Below are 26,700 nucleotides of genomic sequence, written 5' to 3'. Positions count from 1 at the left end.
GTCAGACTCCTCTCCCGCCCATCTCACTCGATTGACCTGGCTGTTGTACCAATGTTTAAGCAACGCGACATATTCAATCGAATCTCCCGTTTTTGTAAGCTTGTACTATAGCTTGTCGTACACAACCAGGTCAAACGCCATTCACAAGTCCAGAAAGCACGTATAGATCGGCGTGTTCCTGTCCTTGTAGTACCTGACAGCTTGCTTAAGACACAAAATCGCACTTTCGGTCGACAGCATTCTCACAGAATAGAGCTGTAAGATTCCGGTTCAAATAACCCTTTAGCGGCGCGGTTAGGTTCCTAGGGGCGCAGAGGCCTCCTTTCGCATCCACATCAGCTGTCCACGGCGCTTAAAACCGCGACCGCGACCAACTAGCATGACAGGGGAGTACCAACATACAACGGAACCAGACAGGCTTATTTCTCTCCCTTACGAACCACTACCATGACTCACGCTTGGCAAAAGGTTTTTTACTTAAAATAAAATGATTTAATTGAAAGCATCTAGGTGTCATTTGATTACCCAGCCATAGTCGCTTCAACAGGCGAGAACTATAAATAGATACCTAATTTGTTTTTACTGTAAACTATACCTAAACCTTGGTACCTAGTCAAGATGCCAATCGTTCGCGATATGATAATCTCTGCATTATGCAGTGCACCCTAGTCATCTGAAAAACGAAGCACACACGGAATGCGTTTCTGTTACCCATTACAGCGGCTAGCTACAGCCCGAAAATTCCCACCAACTGGGCATATTGCTTACAAAGGGTATGTGACACACTGTACATTACTCTGCTCTCAGGACTTCTACATCCCTACTCACGGCGTTCGAATTTGCAGTGAGTAGAGTTCACTCTCACCTTCAGCAAAACCGAAAGACCGTCTATATGACTAGTAAAATAGCCGAAACAATACGAAGCATCACTCTAAATGGCGCTACATGTAACGCCCCTTACACTGATACAAGATTTTCATCTAATAATGTCAAGAACCAGTGGATGATTCAATCTTTACCGGTCGACGTGGTAAGACCTAGGATTTACCAAATCCATGTCGGTAAAAGCCCGAAGTGAACAATAATTATTTCACATTTCGGGCTTTTACCGATCGGCATCGGTAAAACCTAGGTCTTACCGGTATATCCTAGGTTTTACCGTACTTCGGGCTTTTACAGTAACATATACTCACCCCTACCCATCTCTAGTAGTGACGCTAGAGATAGTAGAGATGCTGCACATAATGTAGTACATCCCGATTTAGACTGCTAGGTAATTATACTTAACACCGATATTGCCATCCAAACTGAAATGATAAATGGTAAATCCATAATGAAGTGTGCCAAAATTACTATTATTACAACTAATGTACGAGTACGAGGATTTCTTCTAACGTCTAGTCCGGTTCATACAAACTATCAAATGTTTCGCCATTTGTTACGTAAGTACGTACAGACCATAGATATAAGAAGTAAGGTACAAACATATATCCTCTTAAATTAAAATACAATAATGAAATAAATACCACAATTTTTTTTTTAATTTTTGGAGGAATATAAATATTACTCATTTATATAAAAATACTTGGGTATACCTAAAGATACACAGATATAAGTGTACACAACACTAAATTAAGACTAGAATTGATGCCACGCATTGAACTGATGACAAAGGGTACTACATAACATTACAGGTGTAAATTATAAATGGAGGTTTTCAGAAAAAAAAGTGTATTAGGTACCATTTACTTTTTTAGATAAACTAACAACTTTTGGGTTATTTCGACTCAGAATCATCAGGACTATTAATTGCAAGAAAGAAAAAAAGTGTCCCCAGATTTTCATGCAAATATTGTATGTGAAAATTCGTCACAAAACGACTTTTACAGTACATATGGTGCTACTTTACCGCACTAGTGCGAAAATTAGCAAATTACGTTACTGTGTCGAACATTTAAAGGGCCATATGTACTGTAAAACGTTGTACGATACAATCATGTGCGAATAGGTAATTCGCAACTCGTGTCGATTTAAAACACTCCCTTCGGTCGTGTTTTAAATTATCGCCACTCGTTTCAAATTTCCTATTTTTCGCACTTGTATCGTAATGTACAGTCAGCATCAAAAGTAGCGGATGAAACAACGCGCCAAAAGTATCTGATATTCCGGATAACTTTTCCAAATATAGATAATTCTCTAAAAATCACCTTCAAAACTATACCTTTTACAGTCTAAATTAGTCTAGATATATAACCATCAACTTTTTCTAAGCTGTTACAGAATGGTAGATACTTTTGTTTGATCCGCTACTTTTGATGCTGACTGTACTATTTTGGGACAGTTTTTTTTTATAAATAGATAGTCGTCGTGATTCTGAGTAGGAATAACCCAAAACTTGATGTTTTTTCAGAAAAAAGTAAATTGAACACACAAGTAAAAATGCCCAAGTACTAAAATGAATTTACTTGCATCATTTAAAACTTAATTAGATTATTTTGAGTGTGTTTTTGTTTACTTTAAATACTTTTGTACTATACAAGTATAATTAATTTTTTTTTTTTTTTTTTTAGGATAAGCATACAGTAAAAAACTTGAGTGTACATATTAACGTTTTACGGCATTATTTATAAACGCGCTACAGCCATAAAGCCTAAACTAGATATTAATCGTTTGTCTCAATCCGTATTTGTAAGAAAGGGATAAAACATTCATTAGCAAATTGAGGCTAAAGTATAACGAACAAGGGGGTGTATAATAATATATAAGTTTTATCCCCTTTATCATAACTATTGACCTCAACGTCTAATTCTAAGGCGAGAGGATTCCTAAATATACTATCAGTTTACAAGTCAAAATGTTGTCTATGTTCTTTTATTTTCATTATCTTCTAAAAAGGTCAATGAGTCTTAAGTACGGATCCCTTTGTTTGACATAATTATTGAAAGTCATAAATCATAATGTAATGACTGGCAGATTATCATTAGTTATAATTCTGAAACCGTTAACCTTTCAGGAAGTTCCTTAGGTTATCCTATGGATATGTTAGGTTAGGTTTTTTTTAGTTTTTTTTATTTATTTATTCACTATTAATTTTTGAAACAAGGTTTAACACAATAAGCCACTATTGAAAACCTTTACGGTTTATGTAAAGAGGTTAGGTTTGTGTTAAGAAATCCTGAAAAGTTACGCGTTGATGAGAAAAACCAAATGATGACTAACGAAAATGTGAACAAACAATCCATTATAACTTAAAACTTTTTGGGAAACAATAGAGACTCAGAGACGCGCCGCGATTCGAGGAGAAACTTTTCAGTTTTCAACAACCTCAAAGGGGCAAATACATTTCGTTCAGCAGACTCAGATATATAAGCTTGTAAGTTGAATTTGATTAATTCGATGGCTTCTACTTCAGTTGTACTAACACCATGAAGTAGGTTACAACAGCGCCGAGTACCTTTGGAGAACAAAATAAATCAAATTAAAGAACCAACAAAATCATTACTTGACCACTTACACTAACATTTTTTGAAGTTCCACTATGGATGCCTTAGAATATCAAAAATTGTCACCGAAATCAGTACAAAATTACAAAGGCACTTGCACAACGACTATTTATCGACCAGCGCTAGACCAGCCAGGCTAGCACCATGCTGAGTCGGGACCATTTCGTGGCTTATATGTTATGTTTGGTTACCTTCTGTTTTCTTCTTTTATTTTGCCATGAATCTACTCTACTCTGTACCATTTTTTCGCATAAGGAACGTACAGTCCGCTGCAGATAGTAGTTTGCAGAGGGGGTCAATTATCTCTGCAGCTATAATCTTGTGCGAGTACAAAAATATTTGTCTATATATTCTGATAGAAAATACAATTTTTAATATGACAAATAACTCGATCGATGCTAATCCTCATAAATGGCATACTAGTAAAAATTTTTTAAATTTTAATGCAGTAAAAGCAAATGTGATATTACATCAGAATTAACCTTGAAGACAAACTTACAGAAGCGAACAGATCGAGTGAAACCGTGAAGAACTTAGCTCCTGAGATGCTCATAGCCTTCTGACACTGCTGGCACACAATCTGGACAAAGGTCTTGGCTTCCTCAGAACCGTCGTACCATTGGCAGGAGTACGCTGCTTCCATCACCGAAGAGCTCTGTGTAAAATAGAAGTTTAGTGTGAAACTGGAGACCTTTTGTATAGAATATTTGTAATAGTTCTAACCAATTATACAGCTTCCGAAAATGTATTAGTTATCAGTGGTGAATGAATTTTTTTTAGCGTAAAATCATGTAGGAAAATTAACACATAGAGGCCCCTTGGACATTTTAATGAGATGTAGGGTGGTACACCGAGCAGATGCTACCCTTTTTCTTGACATGGGACGCACGCGGAGGCAGCACCCGCCAGGGTGCAAAGATTATTGGAAGTTGATACAATCAAAAATCGGACAAGTGCGAGTCGGACTCGCCCACCGTACTTTTTAGGATTTATTGTTATAATGGCAACAGAAATACATCATCTGTGAAAATTTCAACTGACTTTCAATCACGGTTCATGAGATACAGCCTGGTGACAGACGGAGAGACAGACAGACGGACGGACAGCGGAGTCTTAGTAATACAGCCCCGTTTTACCGTTTGGATACGGAACCCTAAAAATGAACTGGGCTATTAGGTGAAAGTGATGGACTAAATACTGGGCCATGGGATAAAAAATCAACAAAGTATTAATTATTAAAACGTGTCAACTGAGTACATAGTTATGAAAATTCCTTACTTCTTCCTTTTTCTACTTACTTTCCTTCCTTCAAAGATACTTAGTAAAAATCAATAGCTAACGGAAAAAAAACATAAACTAAAATAGTTTTAATGCTAGATGCAATAGTTTTGAATTTACACCAAGGAGGCTTGAACTCACAACCTTCCTGGTTTTGTGTCGAAATAATGGTTAACGACGCAAATCCACTACTGTTTACAAAAACGATCGCTATTATAGAATTAAGGGCCATTACTAATAACGTAATGGTTGTAACCAACATTATACCAGTGAAATAAATCATATTAACAAAATGAACATTTTATAATTTTTAAAAGCGGCCTTGCTAAAAATTAATTGTTATTTTGGGAAATAATTATACAAATAACATCTTAAATTGAATACATAACAAGAAAGCTTAGAAGTTAGTTAAATGAAGATACACATTTTTATTATAACGTATTTTATTAGGTACCTAATAACATTAATAAGATCCGAGCGTTATACAGAGCTTAGTATATTTATAAAATCATTCCAAGGACAGAAGCCATTTTCATCAACAACACATTCTTCAATTTCAAGGATCTTGCAAAGCGGCGAATTTTGTAAACTCACTTCAACACCATCTCGTATTTGTTTAGTGGATTGATACACGTAGTTAACTCTTAGCAAATCTCTATTATTTTCTGCATCAAACCATTTTTGAAACACAATTTTCCCACCAATAGGCGTTTTTTCAAGTTGATCGTGTAGAACAAAGTCCTTAAATCTTAACGAAGACATCAGAGCACTTATGTTGGAATCATGTCCGACTAGTAGATAAAACATCTTTTTACCATTCAGAAATATATCTGTTAAATATTTAAGCAAAGTTGAGGCTACATCTTTATCCAAAACCTTTGTTTCAAAGAGCACCTCATTATAAGCTCTTAATATCGTTATTAAAGATTTCCATTGGTTCTCAGTTTGGATTTGTCCCCAAGCTACATTTTCTTGCGTCATTCCGTCGTAATACTCCATTAAAAAGTAATCTACAACACTCCAACCAATTTTTAAAGCACCAATAATATTAGGAGACTTATTAACTTGAAAATAAATTTTATTTTCCGCTTCGCTTAAATCGCAAATCTTTTCTGTTCTGCAATATGATGAATTGCCGAAGTCTACTATTTCATTCAATTCTAAAAATGCGGTTGTCAACTTGAGACTATTTAATTTCTTTTTCATTTCATACAACGAACTTTTTTTGAATTCTTCAGTAGCATTTATAATGCTTCTTTTAAAGATTGGATCATCACCAGTAATATTTTTAAAGTAAACATCCACACAGTGTCCAAAGGCACCTTCCGTAAAGGATTTTGCGGTTTCTTTCGTCCTATAAAGGGTGTTAGCATGCACGAACACCTGGTCTTTTGGGCAGTTACTATCAAACAGCTTTTCTTCGATCATCCAATCAGCAAAATATTTTCCCATAAAATGTTCGAGAAGACGTCCTTTTGGAGTTAAACTTCCAGGATCCAAATTCCAAGTAGGCCACTTTTTTGGACTCATCTGCTCCATATTGAAAAATGGTGTACGTATGTTATGTCTCGAAAGCACATATACTTGTTTTAATTTAAAGCCATATCCGCTTGCGAACAGTACGATAGCAAATAATAATTTTAAAAACATATTGATAACACTAACTTGAGATGTTCTCAGTTAAGTTTATCAATTGAAACTGACCATTAGGCTCTCAATATCATATAGAACTTAACCTAATGATATGTTGCTAATGACGCCTATGCATGATAAGATAGCTCTAGTACCGTATAGTATTTTTTTATAATAAAAGCGTGCCCGTTGCGATGTCACCTTTGAACTCTCACACTAATTTCGTTAGCACTTCAGCGGAAATAGCCTAAAATTGTAAATTGGGTGAAAGAGAAACGAGCCAGCAAGTATTCAGAAAACGGATCGGAATCAGTTTTTTGGTCATACCTCCTCAATAAGTCTGTTGCCGAAGATGCAGAAGTGAAACACCTGCCCAAGGGTGTAACTGAGGTAACCGACTGTGCTGAACGCGTACACGTTGAGACCATCGATCTGTGAATTAATAACTGTCGTAAGCCTAACCAATATATTTCCCGCATTAGCTCGGCCCAGATACCCCTACGGACCTCCGTAATACATAATTTATAATTGCAAAAACTCATAATCTCCAAGCCAAAATACCGAAGTCCATAAAATTCTATATGAAAATTGTATCATAAGTCTAAATTTTACCTTTGTCGCTTGATAAGCCAGAAGTGTAAGCGTAATGGTTGACACTAACATGTGAAACAGTAGAGCAGTACCATAAGTATCTCCTATGGACGCCACCAGTCTAAAAAAAATATGCCAGATTTTAAACTAAGTCGAATTTAAACGCTACGGCTACTCCGTACCGTAGCACGGTCGCATTTTTATCTACCATTCCTGTCACGTTTTAACAAGCATATAAGTGGGTAAGTGACAGGTGATAAAAATGGAACCATGTTGCGACCGCTGGGCACTCCAAAACATGTCGGTCGAGTGACTAAAATATGTTAGTTATACCGTAAAATTAGCTTACTGACCAACTGACTCCACTAAATTTAGAAATCTGTTTTATAAAAATTAAACCATTTCATCGAATTACGAATTTAAAAGGTACTTTATATCTCAGAGATATCTTTATATATTTTTATTATATATCTCAGAGCATTATGCTCACAAGTTGTTCTTAGATTGTTATCTTTGATAATTTAAGGGCTTAAGTCATCAAGTCATCATCAAAACTACGTTCAAAGGCACGTGGATTACTCTTCATTACTTCCTAACAAACACTTGTTAGTATCTTGTGGAAGGTATTTTTCATTACAAAATAAACGTCGTTTTCTGACTCTTTCATATACATAAATACAGGTATGACGTCCTAAACTCAGGACTTAGGAACAAGGTAACATACCTCACAACGTGTTTATGTCGTTCCACCCAATACTTGATAGCGGATCTAGCTAACATTTCCTGTTTCTGAGTCAGTCCGTTCGGGTTGGGATTGGTAGAATTAAAGTTCTGCAGGCGACCGCCCGCCCCTCGCAGCATCATACCAAAATCTTGCTGCGTGGAATATATTCCGCGAATATCTATATCAGTGGGCTCCGGGACTTTCTCAGACTTTTCTGAAATTATTTTTTGTTTTTACTTCCTTCTTAAGACTCATTTAAACTTCACATAGCGATATGAATTGTAAATAATGAAAATAAGGTCACATTTGAACTAATAATGCAACAATAAGAACTAAGGTTTTATTTAATATAATTACTGCAAATAATGTAACATCACTTTAAATATCTATCATCCTGGTTTACGGAGGCAACAAAATGTTATTTTTTTTAATTTATTTAATTCTAAGAAGAATGCAGTAGTAATCATGAACACTTTACTGCCAAACTGCAGAGCAGTTTTTTGGCAGAAAACCAAATCTACCCTCCACCATACTAGTATTATAAATATTAGGTAATACTTTCAGCTTTCTCTTTACCTACATATCATATCAAAATCGTACAAAACTATTTATTTAATGCAAGATAAAGCATTTAATTATGCATTAATTGAGTTTCAAAAAACTAGCTAGTATTTTATTTGCTTTACCAGTAGAAGACGCCCTGAACAACTCAGCAGTGTTAGGCCTGTAGGTGTCCAGAGCAGCACTGAGCTCCATGAGTGGCTTCATGATAGCTTTCAGATGCTGCAGCTGCTCGCAAGCAAAGATCAGCCAGGAGCAGAACATCACGTCCAACAGATTGGCGATCAACATTGAGAATAGGAGCCAGTAGATCTGTAAGCATTTAAAGATACGACATTTAATGTTTTAAGCAACTATGGTGACAAGTAAGTAAGTTTAGTACAAGTACGAATAAAGCCAGGGATGGACTAGGCGACAAATGTTCCACGACACGTGACGCAAGCGACGTCGGTATAAGTGGCGCGACGTTGCCGGAATTCGCCCTTATAAATATATATGTATATATGGCAATAAAAGCCACGGATAGACTAGAGACAATAGTCCCACGACACGTGTCGCCAACGACGTCGGGAGAAGTGCCGGATTTTACTCGGTATGTCGGGCGACATTGCGCGCCTTACATATGATGTCACTCGACATGTCGAGCGAAGTCTATCCCTGGCTTCAATTAGTTTAACGAATACTTTCTGATTGACAGACGGCTTTTATAAGCTGTATTTCTAACAGTGTTATTTATTAAAATTTAAGTAAGATAGAGACAAACCAAGATAAGTTGGCAGCAATTTTGATAGCCCAAACGGTGCACAGGTTATTTTAAACTTAAACTTTTATAAAATTATGACGTTTATTTGACACTTGCACCGTTAGGGCTATCAAAATCGCTGTCAACTTATCTTGGTCTAACTTTAGATAATTCAAACTGAAAACACAAAGCTTTACGTGTTTATGTATATGTAAGTAACTTTTATGTTACAATGAAAGAACTAGTTACGATCGTGGTTGCATTTGAAATCAAAAACGAACATTAAAATATTTCGAAACATATATAATTCTTGTCCAAGTTTGGTGGAAGATTGATCACCCGCCACCTAGTTGCTGCTGAAACGTAGACAACGTAAAAAGGCTATTCCAGTTCTAGTTCACCCCGGCTTTTAAGCCATTAGTTACATTGGACGTTTCCGATACCTATTACTTACTTTACCTATTTAAGATTCTGGGAGGAAAACATACTAAGGCATTTTGCTCGGTTAATCTCAGGTTTAAAGGCAGGTAAAACTTTATGTATTTGCCTAAATACCTATGCTTTGTGTGAGTTTTAATTTTAATTTTTATATAACCACGCATTTCTGACACCAAAAGAAGTAAAAATGTTATATATTATGAGACGAAGTAAATTTCGCCAAAAAAGTACATATAGTACACAAAAAGTAAATGTTATTGGTAAATCTGGCACTCAAAATAAATTTTCCTTTTTTATTCTAAAACCTAACTAGTTTCTGCAAAGTGTTAATATCACACGAAAATGTTTTTTTTTAATTGGTATTAACTCGAATTCCAGATAAAAATGACATTTTTAGTCTTAAATATGTAAATATTTCGGGTTCCTTGTGTTACATCGTGTCATATTACTATTAAAGCGTTTTCACATTGTCCGATCCGATATCGGACGTCGGATACGACTAGAATGAAATAAAAAGTAAAAAGTGCCTTTTTATATATTTTTATACATTTGATTAGTAGTCGTTGTTTACAATAAAAGAACTTGATGTCATAGGGCATTTTCTGAAGGGTCATCCGATATCCGATATCGAATCTATCTTGATGGGGTTCAGGCTAGGCATGCTTTCTGTGTCGTGATTGACCTCAGGCTTAGGATTCTCTGGTTTGGGTTCGCCCACCACCGGCACCTCTTCCATGAATATATCGATGCCGCAGAGTGTTAATAAACTTGAAAACATTAATTAGATAGTACATTTTATTAAATATCTCGAATAGGACGTGTCTGTGACAATTTTATTTGATTGCTATCTGTCATTATTGCTACTGGTGCTGCATTGTGAATTAATTTTACATTCACAGGTTACTTGTGCACGATAGTAGGTACAGTCTGTCAGGGATCGGAACCGGTTTTTTGCAAAAACATCGAAATAACCATATATTTCGGTTTATTTTATACTCAAAATGTAGTACTCAGTTGTGTTTTTAGATAACGACTTCGTATTATTAGATTGCCCGATTAGGAATGAAATAATTAACAAAGAACGAAAAAATACCGTTTTCGTTCCCATACAAAAAATACCGGTTTCCGATCCCTGCAGTCTGTATTGAGCTTCAACAAATTTTAAATATTCGCATCCTCGGCCTCAAAAGTGCTTCATGCTGCAAAGACAAGTCCGAACCTGATAGACGAACGCCATGATGTACATGCTTCCACTCATAGTATCGAAGGGGTACCAGGCCTTAAGCGGGAGCCTGGGAGCTGGCTCGGTCAGCGTATCGTTGCTCTCCTTGTCGGCGATCAGGCGGACAGACTCGCCGAAGAACGTGAGGGTCACCCAGCCTAGGAAGTTCAGAAGCGTTATAACTTGAAAAAATGTTTATTTTGACCCAGACAATTATTGTTCCTACTTTCGGGTTATATCGGCCAAAGGAAGCCCTGATGCTGTTATAGATTGCACCAATATTTGTGTGCATGTTTTACGAATTAAAAAAATATACCCCAGCCTATGCATAATCTAAATAACTGTCACTAAGGTATTGGTCTCCAGTTGGCCTATATTGTTAATATATACTAGATAATAGTTGCCTAGATTGAAATACCTTTGGAAATTTTCTAACCAGGGAATTACGCATAACTTAAATTTTCTATCGTTAACACTGTTAACTATCGTCAACCTTATTGCAATGCTGTAAGGTCCACAGTCCACTGTTATACATTCGTACTAGCAGATTGAACTTTTGCTCAAGTTCTATTTCCTGGCACTATTTACAGTCCGCCGGGGTCGAGATACGGGACTACGTGTTTATGCAATTGCAAACTGAAAACTTGGACTTGTGTCAAGAATAACAAAGGGGGTTGAATGTTCTTTGTGTGTCTTGCTACAATGCGGCGATTTGTTAATTATTCGCAAGAAATTGACATTTTTAAAACCGTTACGTCAACAGGCATTAATTATTTCTAAAATTGAAATTTGTAATAATAATTGAAATCGTTTGTATATAAGTGAGAAACAAAAAACATACCGAGGACGATTTTTCACAGGTACTTTTACACACTAAAATTAGCCCCCAGAATATTTAGGATTCGGGAGCAGAAGTGACAATATTTAGTTTTCTGTGTCTATGTATTTCTTTTGTATTTAGTAGGTAATGTAGGTTGTTGTAGATACTCACTGACAACAGATAAGCAGGTGGTACCACAGATAAAGTACAGTAGCCGACGGCTCTTATCCAGCGACAGCTGGTGGTACCTGGCGTCCGACTCCGTGAAGAGAGGGTGGCTGTTTGACTGGTTCCACACTGCCAGGGTCCTGGGAAAATATAGACACAGATATGTTGGCACAATGTTGTTCGTTTTAAATTATGATATAGTTGGAAAACAAGCAGATGACTTGCTTAATGGTAAGCTATTACCTGTCGTCTATTACCTGCAACACCAGAGAGGTTGCCTGTGTGTTGCCGGTCTTTAAGATGAGAGTACGCTCTTTTCTTGAAGTTGAAGGTCGTATCAGTCCGAAAATACCACGGTCGACAGTTCATTCTATAGTTTTGGTATGCGAAGCAGGAAGTTTCTAGAGAAACAGTTGTGAGGCCTGCCAACCATTTAGGTGGTGAAGATGGATATATTGTCGGTGACAATGAAACAGTTGTCGCGTAGAGCGATGACCGAAAGTAGAAGGATTATGTACTAGAATGTCTGAGGAAGTGGAAATTTATTTTACCAGCGATTAAAGGTATGTCTTTATCCGAATGTAACCTCACTGTTTTTGTTTGTAATATTTGTATACCACGTCGATATTTCCCCTCTGTCGAAGCACATACCCAATTGGGCATAGCGCGGTGCGTGTTGTCACTCATCCATACACAAAAGATATTGAGGTGTGCAAGGTTTGTCTTTAACGTGTGATATTTTCTATATATTTGTATCGTCGTTACAGCACATTGGATTTTGTATGTAGTGAGTAAGAAGAGCGACTGTGTGCGTTCCCCTCGCAAAAAATGGCAGAACGAATTTTACGGTAAGATATCGCTTGGGGTCCTCCCTTCCGACGTGTCGGAAGCCGCTGTTGCTCGTAAATATGGCCCACCTATGGATGCTTGAATCTGGCCATACACACTAGGGTATGCCTGCGCAGTTTTGTCAACTGCATAGGTAAAACGGAGCGTGTGTGGCATTCGACTGGGCAGTATCATATACAACTTTGCCTGTGCAGTTGAACTGTAAAGGCAAAACTGCACAGGCATGCCCTAGTCACTAGGCACTAGGCACCAAGGCTGGCAATACACACTAGAGCCTAGTGTGTATTGCCAGCTTTAAGCTCCAGAGGTATCACATGCGCGTCGCCGACCGTAACAACCAGAAATTTCAGCTATTTTTCCCTGTGAGCTTATGTGGATTAACAATAGTTTAATAAAAAAAGTTTTTTTTCGCACTACGGGGTGACGTAAAAAAACCCTTAAAATATGTAAATCATAACACCAATCACATAAAAAGCGTGAAATATCATAATATTATGTAAACCAGCGAAACAATCGGGTGTCATCAATATTCATACCATTCAATCTTGTTACAAAAGAAAGCAATCCACCCTATTTTAATATTTTTAGGGCGTCCAACGATACTTTCGATTGGTGGGTAAATGAAAGATTGAAAAAGAGATTAAAAGATTGAATACCTATCTACAGCTAGATAACTACAAAGATTTAAATTTTTCACTTGCCGATGGAATTGTACTTTAGTTTACAGATAAAACGGCAAACTTATTGTATTGATATACCAGAAGATTTCCAAGTATTTTGCGTGACAAATGTACCTATATTTAGTTATGGTACCTTGTAGCGAATTAAGAGTAAGTACGTAATGCAATATTCAACATGGCAAAATAATATATCTACATAGGACTCCTAAAAGCAAATTACTTAGCCATTGTGATGTATTTTGTTTGGCAAGATTTACTTGGTAAATTCATAGAGGCCGATTCTACCTAAACACTTTTTTAAAGTTTTTATTTTGTTATAACACGACCTTAATACGTCTCGAAAAACATCTCATATATACCAATAAGTGCATTCAAGATAACTATTGGCACGACTTCCAGAGCAATCAGCAGCCTGGTCAATGTGTAGTTAATAAAAGATATCATGCTATTCCAGAAACAATATCCTGGGTGGGTCCTGTAACACGAGCAAATAATAATAAAACATGGATTGTACTCCTCAAACGGTGACACTTTTTTGTTCAATAACTACTAAAAATTATGACGTCTTTAGACTTTCTATTTATCATAAAAATTAAATATTATCTTCAATGTATGCCATCATCATTGTAATTATTGACGTTGCTTGTCACGCCATAAACATAACAAAATTCGCAATATATTGCTTTAAATAATAAACTTCAAAGTGTACAAAAAATCTAAATACAAGTTATTTTTAGAAATTGCTGAGCATATGTTTTGAGGAGTACAGCCTACAGTTTTATTATTATTATTATAACCTGATCGGCGATTGGCCCTAATCACATCTGATGGAAAGTGAAGACAGGGCCTATGATAGAGCTCACCGGTTCAGTAGTAGCCTATTTACTATTGTTTTAAAGAGACCGATGTCATATTTATTAGGGAATACAGATGGCGGGACGGGAGCGCATTCCATTCTTTCTTCGTCCATTCTTAAGTTTGATGATTGATTGAATGATTGTTTATGAATTTTATGATATTATTGTTATTTTTTTATTTTTTTATTTTCGTATGAATGATGATTAACAATGATTTTGTAAATAGGCTTCTGCATGAATTATTTATATTTTAATACTTATATACTTGCTTTGACATTTAATTATTTATTTCTAGAAATTAATGTAAATTATAATTTATAATTTTAAGTCCTAAATTTTACACCCTAGCAGGGTATCATGTACCTACTTGACTATATTTAAGACCAAAATGTACAAATGAACATGATTCAATGGAATAAATGATATGATATGATATGATAATTTAATGCTTCTGTTACAGGCCCCACCCGGTACACAATTAGGTAACAATAGAAAAAAAATATGATTGTAATAAAATAACCGTGAGAACTAATATATTACCATAAGGACTAAGTCACACGTGCTTGACTTCTTTGCGGTCTAGGTCATGGAAAACGTAGCTGGAACTTTTCCCACGACTATACGTCAATATGATTACCTAAATGCGGCGACTGAATAGCTGTCCACACAAAATGACTTTCCAAAATCGGTCCAGGAATTACTCGGACAGTTATCTGTTCTCTTTCTTGAATTATCTAATACACAATTTCACGCTTTTTAAAAAATGTATGATTTGCTGGGCGGCATTACAAAATTTAGGGTTGTCAAACTGCGCGTACCTATAGTTGAGTTGCTCGCGGTACAATACATGTGGGGTAATTTTTGAGCTCCAATTAGTCATTCTAATGAGTTGCCTCAATATATTGAACTCGTGTTGCTTATTTTTTTAAATAGTAAACGCCATTCTAGGTAAAATTCAATAATATATATGAATGACGCCGAGATTTTTCGTTCGCATCTGTAATTCCGATATATTTTGTTTATTTCGAGTGTACCAGCTGCTGCTGTTTATTAATTAATATTTTATTAAACTCATCATTGCTCACAGTAATTAAGGTGCAGTAAGTTTAGAGAACGCAGTTTTTGAAAAGTTGTAGCGCTTTTTTTGGTCGCTATAGGTCTGTCAAAAAGTAAATTAGCAATCTTGAGGCCTTTCTCGAGAGACTTCATCGACTCGAATCCTCACACTTTCGCTCGATAAAAAAAAAATTACGGAGATAGGTCAAAAATGCAACTTAAATATTTGTAAAAAACTTTGCACAAAATCTAAATATATGAATTTTGCTTATAAAAATCGGCAATATCATGTCTAAGGGAACTTATCGTTTTGTTTTTTAAACGTACAATTTTTTTTAATTAAAAAGCGCTGGTGGCCCAGCGGTAAGAGAATGCGACTTGCAATCCGGAGGTTGCGGGCTCAAACCCCGGCTCGTACCTATGAGTTTTTCGGAACTTTACGTTTTACGTAGTATTATTTGATATTTACCAGTCGCTATTCGGTGAAGGAAAACATCGTGAGGAAACCGGACTAATCCCAACAAGGCCTAGTTTACCCTCTGCGTTGTAAAGTCAGATGGCAATCGCTTTCGTAAAAACTAGTGCCTACCCCAAATTTTAGGATTAGTTGTCAAGCGGACCCCGGGCTCCCATGAGCCGTGGCAAATGCCGGGACAACGCGAGAAAAAAGAAGAGTACAATTTTTTTTTAATTCAAAACATGATATACATCCATCTCGCGCACGCTTACGCTCATTGAGAGTGAGAGAACACAAACCTACGGGGCCTTAAAAGAATGTGAATTTGCATTAAAGTCATATAAAATTAGGAAATTCATCGTTTATTTAGCCCGTGCTGTAAAACTACTTTGAAGTCTAGAGAACTGTAGTTATTGATCACATGAATGAATATTTAATTCTGTAGAAGTGAAAACGAATGTATTAATACTTTTTTTACTTTTAGGCTGTAATATAATAAATAAATATTTGGGGACAATCTCACATAGATCGACCTAGCCCCAAACTAAGCAAAGCTTGCACTATGCTAAAATCACAGTGGTAGCAACGTTGTTTGTGCAAGGCCTTCGATTTTGTGAACCATACAATACTACTCCGTAAATGTGAATGCTACGGAATAAGAGGCAATGCTTTGAAATGGATTGAGAGTTACCTAAACAACAGGATGCAGTGTGTTGAACTAGATAAAATCAATGAAAACGACGAAATTGCAGTTTATCGGTCAACATATAGGCAGAACAAAAGTGGTGTACCACAAGGGAGCGTGCTGGGTCCTCTCTTATTATTCCTAATATATATCAATGATCTTCCTAAGGAGACGCCATATCCTATGTCGCTATTTGCTGACGATGACACCATAGCAAGAATTGATACCTGGCTAAGTAATAATAATTTAAAAACCAACGTCTCTAAAACTTGTTATATTCAATTTCATAATTACAGAACACATAAATTAGACCTTAAGATATTATGCAGAGTGAAGAAATACAATGTGTGGACGAAACAAAATTTCTGGGCATTACATTAGACGAACACTGTTCTTGGAAAGCGCATATAACAGTTATATGTAATAAACTGGAAAAAATTGTATTCGCTTTAAAACAAGTGAGCCTGGTCGCAGGAAAAAAGACCGCACTACTCGCATATCACGGTTATGTAACATCGGTCTTAAAATATGGCATCCTAATATGGGACAATTCAACAGATTCTTCTAAAGCTTTTGTTATTCAAAAAAAATGTGTAAGAGCAGTGTGTGGCTACGGATCTAGGGACTCCTGTAAACCTTTGTTTCAAAAACGAGGCTTGCTTACACTAACTGGCCTGTATGTTCTAGAATTAGCAGGTTATGTTCGAAAAGAGTTCTCATCATATACAATACAAAAATCCAATCAACGACTTAGACAAAGAGACGAAAACAAATTACTAATGCCGTATATAATAAGATAATAAGATACCAGAAGAACTGCGTAAACTGTAAGACCCATTATTTATAAGAAATGTGCCTTAGTTCTACAAAAAAAAACTCTAAAGAGAGTTAGTGACATGTCACTTTCATTTGACAGTGATGAAATAATTTTCATTAACTCCAGTTAATTTCAAAAAATATAAAACTCCATCATAGTTAACTTTAAAATGTATTACACCTTTAATATTAACCACTAATTTAAATTTTAATTACCGGCATAAAGGATTTACGAGACAAAACTTAATTAAAAGTAGCAGTTGCAGCACACGCGTTGTCGGCGTATTACGATATTTCGTTTTACGAGAATATTAAATTTATATCAGATAATATGGTTTCATGCATGCATTCATTAATATTTTGTTCATTTTAAATTACATTAATTTTGCTGGAAATCATTTACTTATGTTTGTTAATTTGTTGATGATTTATTTTATTGCTTGTATGTAGATTGTGTGTAAAAGTGCCTTCGTGGATTATTTGCTAAACACTTTTTTTAATGTACCTACTGTATTTCCGTTTTGGCATTTGGCGCGTAATTCGAAATTTCACTACAAGTAAATAATATACTATTTTAATAGAACTATAATTAGGAGCTATGCAAGCAATATAACTTTATGAATTTATTCATAAAGTGTCCATGCAATTTTGCTACTCAGCAGTTCAAAAAAAATCCTACACCGTTATATTTTTTAAGAGTAGGTACGCCTAAAGATTTTTCTACATATTTCTGCAGGACTCCGTATTATAATAAAAATCAGACAAAATCAACTCGTCCTTCACTTCGTTGAACAAGGCGCAGGCGAATGAATTCTGTCAAGAATCTTTATATTTTCTTGTTAAATTAAAATTGGGTGGAAATGGATTTTTCTTTTGAGACTCGACGGCTTGTGAAATATTAATACTTCCTTTTATCAAGATTTTGGCTAAAATTTTAGCTAAGATTGCTGAGGAATATTAAATGGGCTCTGACTTGACCCGAGGGAAAAAAATGAATACAGAATGTGACTTTCTCAAGCAAAAGCATTGTCGCTTGATATAAGTACGCTCTGACAGGTTATTCGTATAAAGATACGAGCAAATTTAGTCCTTATGGGGCGACAATATGGTAAGCAACCTTTTGCTTGAGAAAGTCACATATTTTATGACTTGATCGACCATAACTATAAGACTTGACAGCATAAAGATAAACTATTTTGGTGATTTCTTATCTGTGAAAATAAATAAATATCAGGGGACATTTTACACAGATCAATCTAGCTCCAAACCAAACAAAGCTTGTACTATGGGTACTAGGCGACGATAAACACATACACAAAGATAAATACATACTTATCTACATTGAAAATACCCATGACTCAGGATCAAATATCTGTGTTCATCACACAAATAAATGCCCTTACCGGGATGCAACGGCCAGGACCAACGGCTTCATAGGCAGGGTCACTACACACTAGCCCAGACCGGTTGTCAAAATTATTAATACTGTTGGTCTTGCCATCAGATATCGGAGCGGCCAAGGTGTCACAAATATCTTAACACAGCCTCTATTATCAAAACGTTAAAGTGCTTGAGTTCATATATTTTTGAGCACCCTGGCTCGCCGATATATTTTAACTCATATATATTTATATATTTTTTAGGAAAATACAGGGGTATCGGCACCGAGTACAATTTTATTCCATTCGGTGTCGAGACCCTTGGTCCGTGGGGCCCTGGCGCTCTGAGTCTCTTCAAAGATCTGTCTAAGAGACTCAGAGACGCCACAGGAGATCAAAGAGCTGGCAGCTTCCTCGCTCAATGCATCAGTCTAACGATCCAGCGAGGAAATGCTGCCAGCGTCTTCGGTACTATGCCGCAGGGGCCATTTTTAGATTTATTTTAGATTTAATTTTGTAATATTTTAGTTTTAACTCATTAATTTCTAGTATTAGTCGATTCGAAATTCGCCTCTGTAAACAAACCGCCTTGATGCATCAATGTCCGCAACACCGGTGGGGTTGTAAGTGCGTTATACGCTCTTTTCTTAGGTTTGAAGGTCGTATCGGTCGTATTGAATCTTGTATTTTAGTTTATTATAAAAAAATATGTCTGTATATGTATATTTAATATTATGTATTTTTTTGTATATTTGTTATTTATTAGAAGTCGATAGATAGAATACTCTGTATTGACACACCTCAGTAAAAAGATACAGGAAAAGAAACAATTGATTAAATGTAGAGGCAGAGCTCAACGAGGGGAGGGAGGGTTGTAAGGGCTGACAACCCGCATGTAACTCCTCTGGAGTTGCAGGTGTACATAGGCTACGGAGACTGCTTACCATCAGGCGGGCCGTATACTTGTTTGCCACCGACATAGTTAAAAAAAAAAAGGCAGACAACAAGCGGTGTTATCGCTAAAGAGCGATCTCTTCCAGACAATTATTATGGATTTACTTAGGCGCTATAAGTATTAAAACAAATTAAATTATTTTCACAAAATTTTATTTGTTTTTATTTCAAGTAGAAACACTACTTTATAAATTATAAACTAAAATAACTGTCATAATTATACTAAGATATGGTAATAAAATCAAATATTAAACTTAATAAAATGTATTTTTTGAGGATATTGTTTCGACAAATTTTATTCCATAAGTTCTTCTTAACTTAAATATGTTTTTGTTATCAGTATGACAAATGGACTAACTTTTAAGAAATAAAACTTTTGAATAATTTTTTTCCAAAAGTTTTACAATATGAGGCGTGTATTTAATACTTTATAAATACGTGACATGTTTATTAATTTTTTTTCGCGTTCAGTTGGCGTTCATTAGCGGGACAGAGATTGATGATATAATTTAACGACCCCCAATCCTTTGTTTCCACACCAGGATTTGAATAATGTGGGCACGAATAACGGGGTTAATAATATTTTCATCAATCTTCATTATTGCTTTTACATATGGAATACACGTATTTGAGATTCAGGATTTTAATTCTCTATAGCGTCTGTCGCATAAATCTAGTCAGTATACATATACATCTCGGCGGCCGATCATAATATCCGCCATAATATATATCATGAAATTTTTAGACATATTGTGAAACGTGAAAATCATTGTGTCGTTCCCTGAGTCGACGGATAGGTCACGACAGTTTGCGCTTCGGTGTGACAGTAATCAAATTTAACACGTACTATTTCTGGGATGTTTGCGTGTATTAAAAATTGAGCTTCGGGGACCACGGGGATCAGACGACATAATAAAGTATGCGACATTCATTTTTGTAACTTCGTATTGCATAGAACTGATGTACGGATTATTATGGATCTACTTGTCTATTTTATTGACTACCGCTCAATAGTTTAGACGCTAGAAGAAAAAATATGATTTAATATTCGGCGTCCTCTTATTAACCCATAACCCTACTCTCTGGTTAAGTCGCAGTCGAGTAAAATGTTGATTTTAGGGTATATCATGTACAAATGTGTAGTTAAAAGTGGTATTCATATACCTACAAGTTTTCTATTTAGAGAATATTCCCTGAAACCCCAAATAAGCGCTAAATCTGGGTTCAGCAATTATTTTCTATTACAAGATGTATTTTTTCCGCAAACATATCTAGGGTTTTTAGTGTCGAATTTAATAAGCTTTAACGTTGCCTTATACAATTTTTTTCATAGAGAACGTACTTTAAGAGTAAAACTCCAATTTCTACAGAATGGTACACATTTTCCAAGATGGCTGCGATTCCTTGAGGTCCATTGTGTGGGCATAAAAAAGGGGTATTTAATTTATATGCATACCAAAATTCAGGACTGTTCCATATTTGAGATTTTGAGGTTGGTCCTATTACTCCTATTCCGATTGTGCCATATCCCGTTCTGTCAATTCCCCCCGCCATTCATGCCCAATCCATATTTAATACTAGATTCATAGGTTCAGATAAATTCTCGAATAATTCCAAAATGTACACTTACAGTCGCCATCAGATATATCGGTGCGGCCAAGGCGCTCACAAATATCTGTACATGCCTCTATTGTCAAGGCGCTAGAGCAAGTGCTCAGATATTTTTGAGCAGCTCTGGTTTATCTGATGGCGACTGTACATAAAATACGCAATTATAACCCGTTTCATCATACAGTCGCACAAAAATATCTAAACATTCACTTTAACGTCTTGATAATAACAGGCTTTATCCAGATATTTATAAACACGTCTGCTCTAATAGATCTGATGGGGACCGTACAATGTTCGACAAGAGTATTATCGTATCCTAATTGTTAACGAGAATCGAATAGACCCGACATTGACGATGATCAATGGGACGCCCTACTGTATGGGAGTTGGGGACTTCTATTGAAGAGCACTTCTTTGAACAGTGACATAAGGTTCCAGACGTTTTTCATAATCTCATCTCATAGATAAAGATAAAGATAGTTTATTATTCAAGTAGGCATATAGTACGTAGTAGGCACCAATAATCATAATCTAAGGTGATATAAGTTATTGATTATTGATATTGAAAACATACCTGTAGAAGCTCTTAGAGTTGATCGCAAAGAAGGCCAGCTTGATAATAGTGTGTGCAAAGAACAAGACCGTGATGGTATTGGCGGTGAGTTCGTTGACTTCCTCAGAGTACTGCGCCATGTTGATGCCCATGCAGACGAAATTGAGTAAGATGAGGAAGGCGTGCATTGCGGCGTATATTTTACGCAGCAGCAATGACATGCCACCAGTTTCTGAGGACAAGTTAAGTTTTAAAGACTTGTTTATGAAAATTACTCAATCTGCGAGGCATAAAAGATGACTCAACTCAAGCGTTTTTCAGTAAAGCATCATGTGATCACCGATTTATAGAAAACGAAATGTCGGATGCCTCGGCCTGGATCCGAACCATTCTAGCGTGAGTCATCCTTAAATGGTTCATGGAGAGATTTGAAAAGTCTGCACTTAAAAGCAGATGATTTCATAGAAACATTTATGTACAAAAAGTAAACATTCAATCCCTTGTACTCTCCAGAGAGAAGAAAGGAGATGGGACATTTTGGGCTAAAATTTATTGCGATGAACAGCCCAAATTTGTATCAGCCTAGTAGAAATATATTTTTTGAATAAATGTCATGTGTCAAGTAGACATATATACACCAATAAAATGTCTCATAAAATATTCATCTCTATTGAAAGATTTCACATGACTCATCGCAAAATTTCGGCATCCAGTATTTTTTTCCGGTGATCTATATAGTCTGATAATATATACGTTTATAATCGCCAAAATAAAATACATTTTCACTGCCCAGCTGAAAATCAGTAAATTTTACAATATACTTATTAATATACATAGTAAAAAATAAGGATATAAAGAAAAAAAGTTTTCCTTAATTAAGCTAGAGGGCTTTTCTATGAATATGTGTAAGTATTTTTTTTTTGCCAGGATTGCGCAAGTAGATGAAAATTATTTCTTTGAACATATATTTTTTTACTTGATACTAAGTATTTGTCAAAACTTACCTTCAGTGTAATTGAATAGAAAATGTCCGGACATTTGCATCAGCTTGATGTTTGGCATCAAGTCGGACACAAGGCCCTGAGATTTCACTTTACCCATCATCTAAAATTGAGAAAAAAGGATTAAACTTCGTTTAAATCTACATTATTTAAAATAATCACCAATTCTTATCCGCTTCGCCTATTTCTAACTGCGCATCGCTTACCTTGAAGGCTTTTTAATTTCTCTTTCTGTAATCAAAGACTCAATTCAATTGTCTCTAATTTTCGAATCCCTTGCCCATTTCGACAAATGAGAATTTAATTATTTGATTAGATTATTTTCTTCTTTTTAAAGAACGTGCGTCTTTTGTGCCAATGTCTTCGAGAATGATCGATTTTAATTTCACTGCCACCCTACACGCGCTGACGTGTATCTTTTTCAAAGACTTCTACCAATGATGGCAAGTTTCTTGGGAAAACAAGCAGATGTCCAGCAGCGGGCGCTTAGTGATTTGTCCCTTTTTAATTATTTATGGTACGTCCATGTGTGTGTTAATTGCATACATGCAGGAAATATCAAGTGTGTGACATCGATTTTCGGATCGAAAAAGCGGTCAATGTTAGTGTTTCATGTTTGTTTTCACCATTATTTGTTGTTTGTTGGTTTGTTTAGTGGGAGTTCTTGGCTAAGTAAATTCTAATGTGCTGTGCTGGCTTACCTGGGTTGTGTTCGTGTTCAAGTAAGATAAACAAAGTTATAAACAGCTAACGTCAACATTTATATGAGAGCAACTTTATGTTTAGAGTTCACACTAGTTGTTGCCATGAAATCCATATTTCACTTACTAGTCTAGACAATTATTACAACAATTTATCTCATGTAACAACAATATGTATGTATTATCAATATGTATGTATTGTGTTGTATTGTACGTTCGAACAAGGGAATGTTGCTCGAAGTACAGTGCGGCGCGATAAAAAGGAAACAAGTTATGTATAAATAATATTAATGTGTCAATATTTTAGTGTACCTATTTTAGGCAAGTATTTTATATTTAAAGTACATATTTATATTTTTAATAGGATATAAGTTATTTAGAATTAAATTATTTTTTATAAATGTAACCTAGGTTACGTAACGTATCTACGTTACACTCAAAGAGTGTTAGAATATACTTATGAAATAAAAGCTTTTATAACTTTATAAGATATGTTGAAAGCATATGACATATGTAGGTACTATTTTACTACGTAGAAGTATGTCAATTGAAGAGTAGAATTGGATCCAGTCCGGAAAAAATATCTGTTCCGACCTTGACATAAACCACACCATAACCTACATGTCATATCAATAAAGCTTAATATTGAAATAAAAAAGAAAGGTACAAATTGCACTTTATTAGTCTCAACATTAGACAGTCATTTAAATTGGAAAGGACTTGTAGAAAAAATAAGGAATCATATGTCGCGAATGTCGTGATTTATTTACCTATATATGCACTGAGTTGTTAGAGTTAGTGAGCATTCGCAGCATACCGTCTCCTGTTGTGGGGTCACAGCGCCGATTTTCACAGTGTTTTATAATGCAACTAGCAGTTGTGGCCGAGGGGATATGACGATGACGTCCAACTTTCAATCCGGAAGTCGCGGGTTCAAATCCTGGCTCCTAGCAATAACATAATATCATCGCGAGGAAGGCTGCACACATCTGCGAAGGAATTCAAAAGTGTATGTGAAGACCCCAATAATGCCCACAGTAAAAACAAATATTTGCTGACGCTCTCTCTATTATCTTAAAATTTTTGAATTCCAACGAAAAAGGACACTAAACATGACGATTTCTATGTGTTTTGTAAGTGCTTACTTAGTGTCCTTACTTTATCTACAACTGCCGAATCATAAACCCCAGTATTTAATAAGAACCATAGAAATACACAACCAATCAACTTAAAAACACAAACAGATCAGATTTTGGACCCGGGTACGTCCTTAAACTACGTCCAAAAGAGAGGTATGGGCATTGTGAATGTCACCACACAGCACAGCGGATGTCATTCCAGATCTAGAGCAGAGCCCAACTGGGGAAGTACCTCCACCTTACAGAAAACCGCAGCCAAATAACACTAGACCCTACTCATAATGTTGTGTTCCTGCCGGTGAGTAAGGTTGCCAGAGTTCAACGAGGGGGGAGGGGTTTAGGGTCGGCAACGCGCATGTAACTCCTCTGGAGTTGCAGGCGTACATAGGCTACGGAGACTGCTTACCATCACGCGGGCCGTATGCTTGTTTGCCACCCACGTAGTATTAAAAAAAAAAGCAGACATCAGGCGGTGTTATCGTTAAAGAGCGATCTCTTCCAGACAATTATTATGAATGAATTCATTGAATTTAGCATTTTAGCACAAAAGTATTTACAAAATACTAAGATACGGAAAGAAAGTATCTAAATACAAGATAAGTACAAAATATTTTCAAAAAGGTATTTTTAATATAAGATGAAATCTGATTTTGTATCTTGTATCTGTATCTTAGATACTTTTATCTTAAATAAATCACATCTGTGTATAATCTTGCACCGCTCTCCCTCAATAGGGTGTTCATCGTCACAACCTAAAACCTAAATGGTCCCGCACTGTGCGATTTTGTTGGGAGTTCCTCCCGCGGACGGACTGTGGAATGAGCTTCCATACCGAGGTTTTCTCGCGGACTACAGTATGGGGTTCTTCAAAAAAGAGTTCACAGGTTTTTAAACAGTCCGGAAAGCGCATGTAACAAACACCTCTTCTTCTTCCTCGCGTTGTCCAAGTCCATTTTGCCATGGCTCATGGGAGCCTAGGGGTCCGCTTGAAAACGAATCCCAAGATTTGGCGTAGGCACTAGTTTTTACGAAAGCGACTGTTATCTGCCCTTCCAACCCAGAGGGTAAACTAGGCCTTGTTGGGATTAATCCGGTTTCCTCGCGATGTTTTCCTTCACCGAAAAGCGACTGGTAAATATCAAATGATATTTCGTACATAAGTTCCGAAAAACTCATTGGTATACGAGCCGGGGTTTGAACCCGCGACCTCCGCATTGCAAGTCGCATGCTCTTACCGCTAGGCCACCAGCGCTTGTAACAAATAACCTTGATTTAAAACGCTTTAGAGATAGCAAAATTCAGTATACGCAATAATATTAATTCATAAAAGTACTTCGTCTAGAAATCTAATCAAAATTGAAGTAATACACCTTGTTACTCACGCTTCAATTGTCAAAGATTCTTCTCCCTATTTACACGAGTAAAATATTGCTTATTTTAAATACACTTGTCACTGGCTTATCACACATGAAGCAACAGAAAAATTCACAAAAAAGTATATCCTAAAACTCGCTCAAATGGGAAATAAACTCTGTGCCTTTGAGATAAAGTATGACATTAAAGAAAGCGTTGTAGGATTCCTTTCACTGAGAAATAACGTTTCGTTGGGGATATTATTTTCTTTTTATTTGTCCCCGGCGCGGCGGCGCAAGGGAGTCGTCAGAATTAAATTGACGCATGATTTTTACGCCCGAGTTATTCTTGTAAAATCTACATTATTAAAAAACACAGTCACGTTATTATTTTACTCGAAAATATGTTAACGTTTGTTGAAATTACAATGCTCAAAATACGGTGAAAATATTAATTGCTTGCTACTATTATGCTATGCAAGTGGTGCAACCAAAAGTTCGGTTAACCATTTTTTACAACTTTGAGTAGTTAAGTTAGTAACGTTCCGTACATTTGAATGACACATTTACAAGCAATATCTATCCTATTTTCTTACCTTGTAACGTATGTTTTATAGTTTATTATTCAATAAATATTTACCAAGACTCTGCCCCTTTGTTTAATTTTTAGCTGGAAAGTTTGTTGCGTCCAAAAAATGCAGCATTAGCCCAATAAAATTGTGAAATTCACATTCTCTCAAATTTAGCCCTGATCATATCTTGGGTTTGGATTATACCATATATATACAAAATAAATATTTCAGGATTTTTTACACACACACACACACACCACCCTTGGATGGAAGTTTGTACCGGTCTTTCTATGTACATAAGAAACTTATAAAAAAAAGTGAAATCCCGCCAAAAACATTTTCATCATGTAAAAACATTT

The 26,700-nt window shown here is 36.0% G+C and overlaps 1 protein-coding gene across 1 annotated transcript; it reads right to left on the bottom strand.

Moving 5' to 3' along the window:
- Positions 1–2,687: 2,687 nt before the first annotated feature.
- On the bottom strand, positions 2,688–22,974 carry LOC133528736 (odorant receptor coreceptor). Its single transcript, XM_061866189.1, has 11 exons — positions 22,784–22,974; positions 22,581–22,680; positions 21,598–21,808; positions 11,683–11,819; positions 10,689–10,849; positions 8,415–8,601; positions 7,729–7,942; positions 7,026–7,125; positions 6,741–6,845; positions 4,003–4,158; positions 2,688–3,454 (listed from the first exon to the last, which is right to left on the bottom strand). The coding sequence occupies exons 2-11, from the start codon at positions 22,678–22,680 to the stop codon at positions 3,404–3,406; spliced, it is 1,422 nt and encodes a 473-aa protein (XP_061722173.1). The 5' UTR covers positions 22,784–22,974; the 3' UTR covers positions 2,688–3,403.
- Positions 22,975–26,700: the final 3,726 nt, after the last annotated feature.

This window comes from Cydia pomonella, chromosome 20, assembly GCF_033807575.1.
Source record: "Cydia pomonella isolate Wapato2018A chromosome 20, ilCydPomo1, whole genome shotgun sequence".
In the NCBI taxonomy this organism is placed as follows: domain Eukaryota; kingdom Metazoa; phylum Arthropoda; class Insecta; order Lepidoptera; family Tortricidae; genus Cydia; species Cydia pomonella.
The sequence above is the reverse complement of the archived record's forward strand: the minus strand, read 5'-3'. Positions and strand labels throughout refer to the sequence as shown.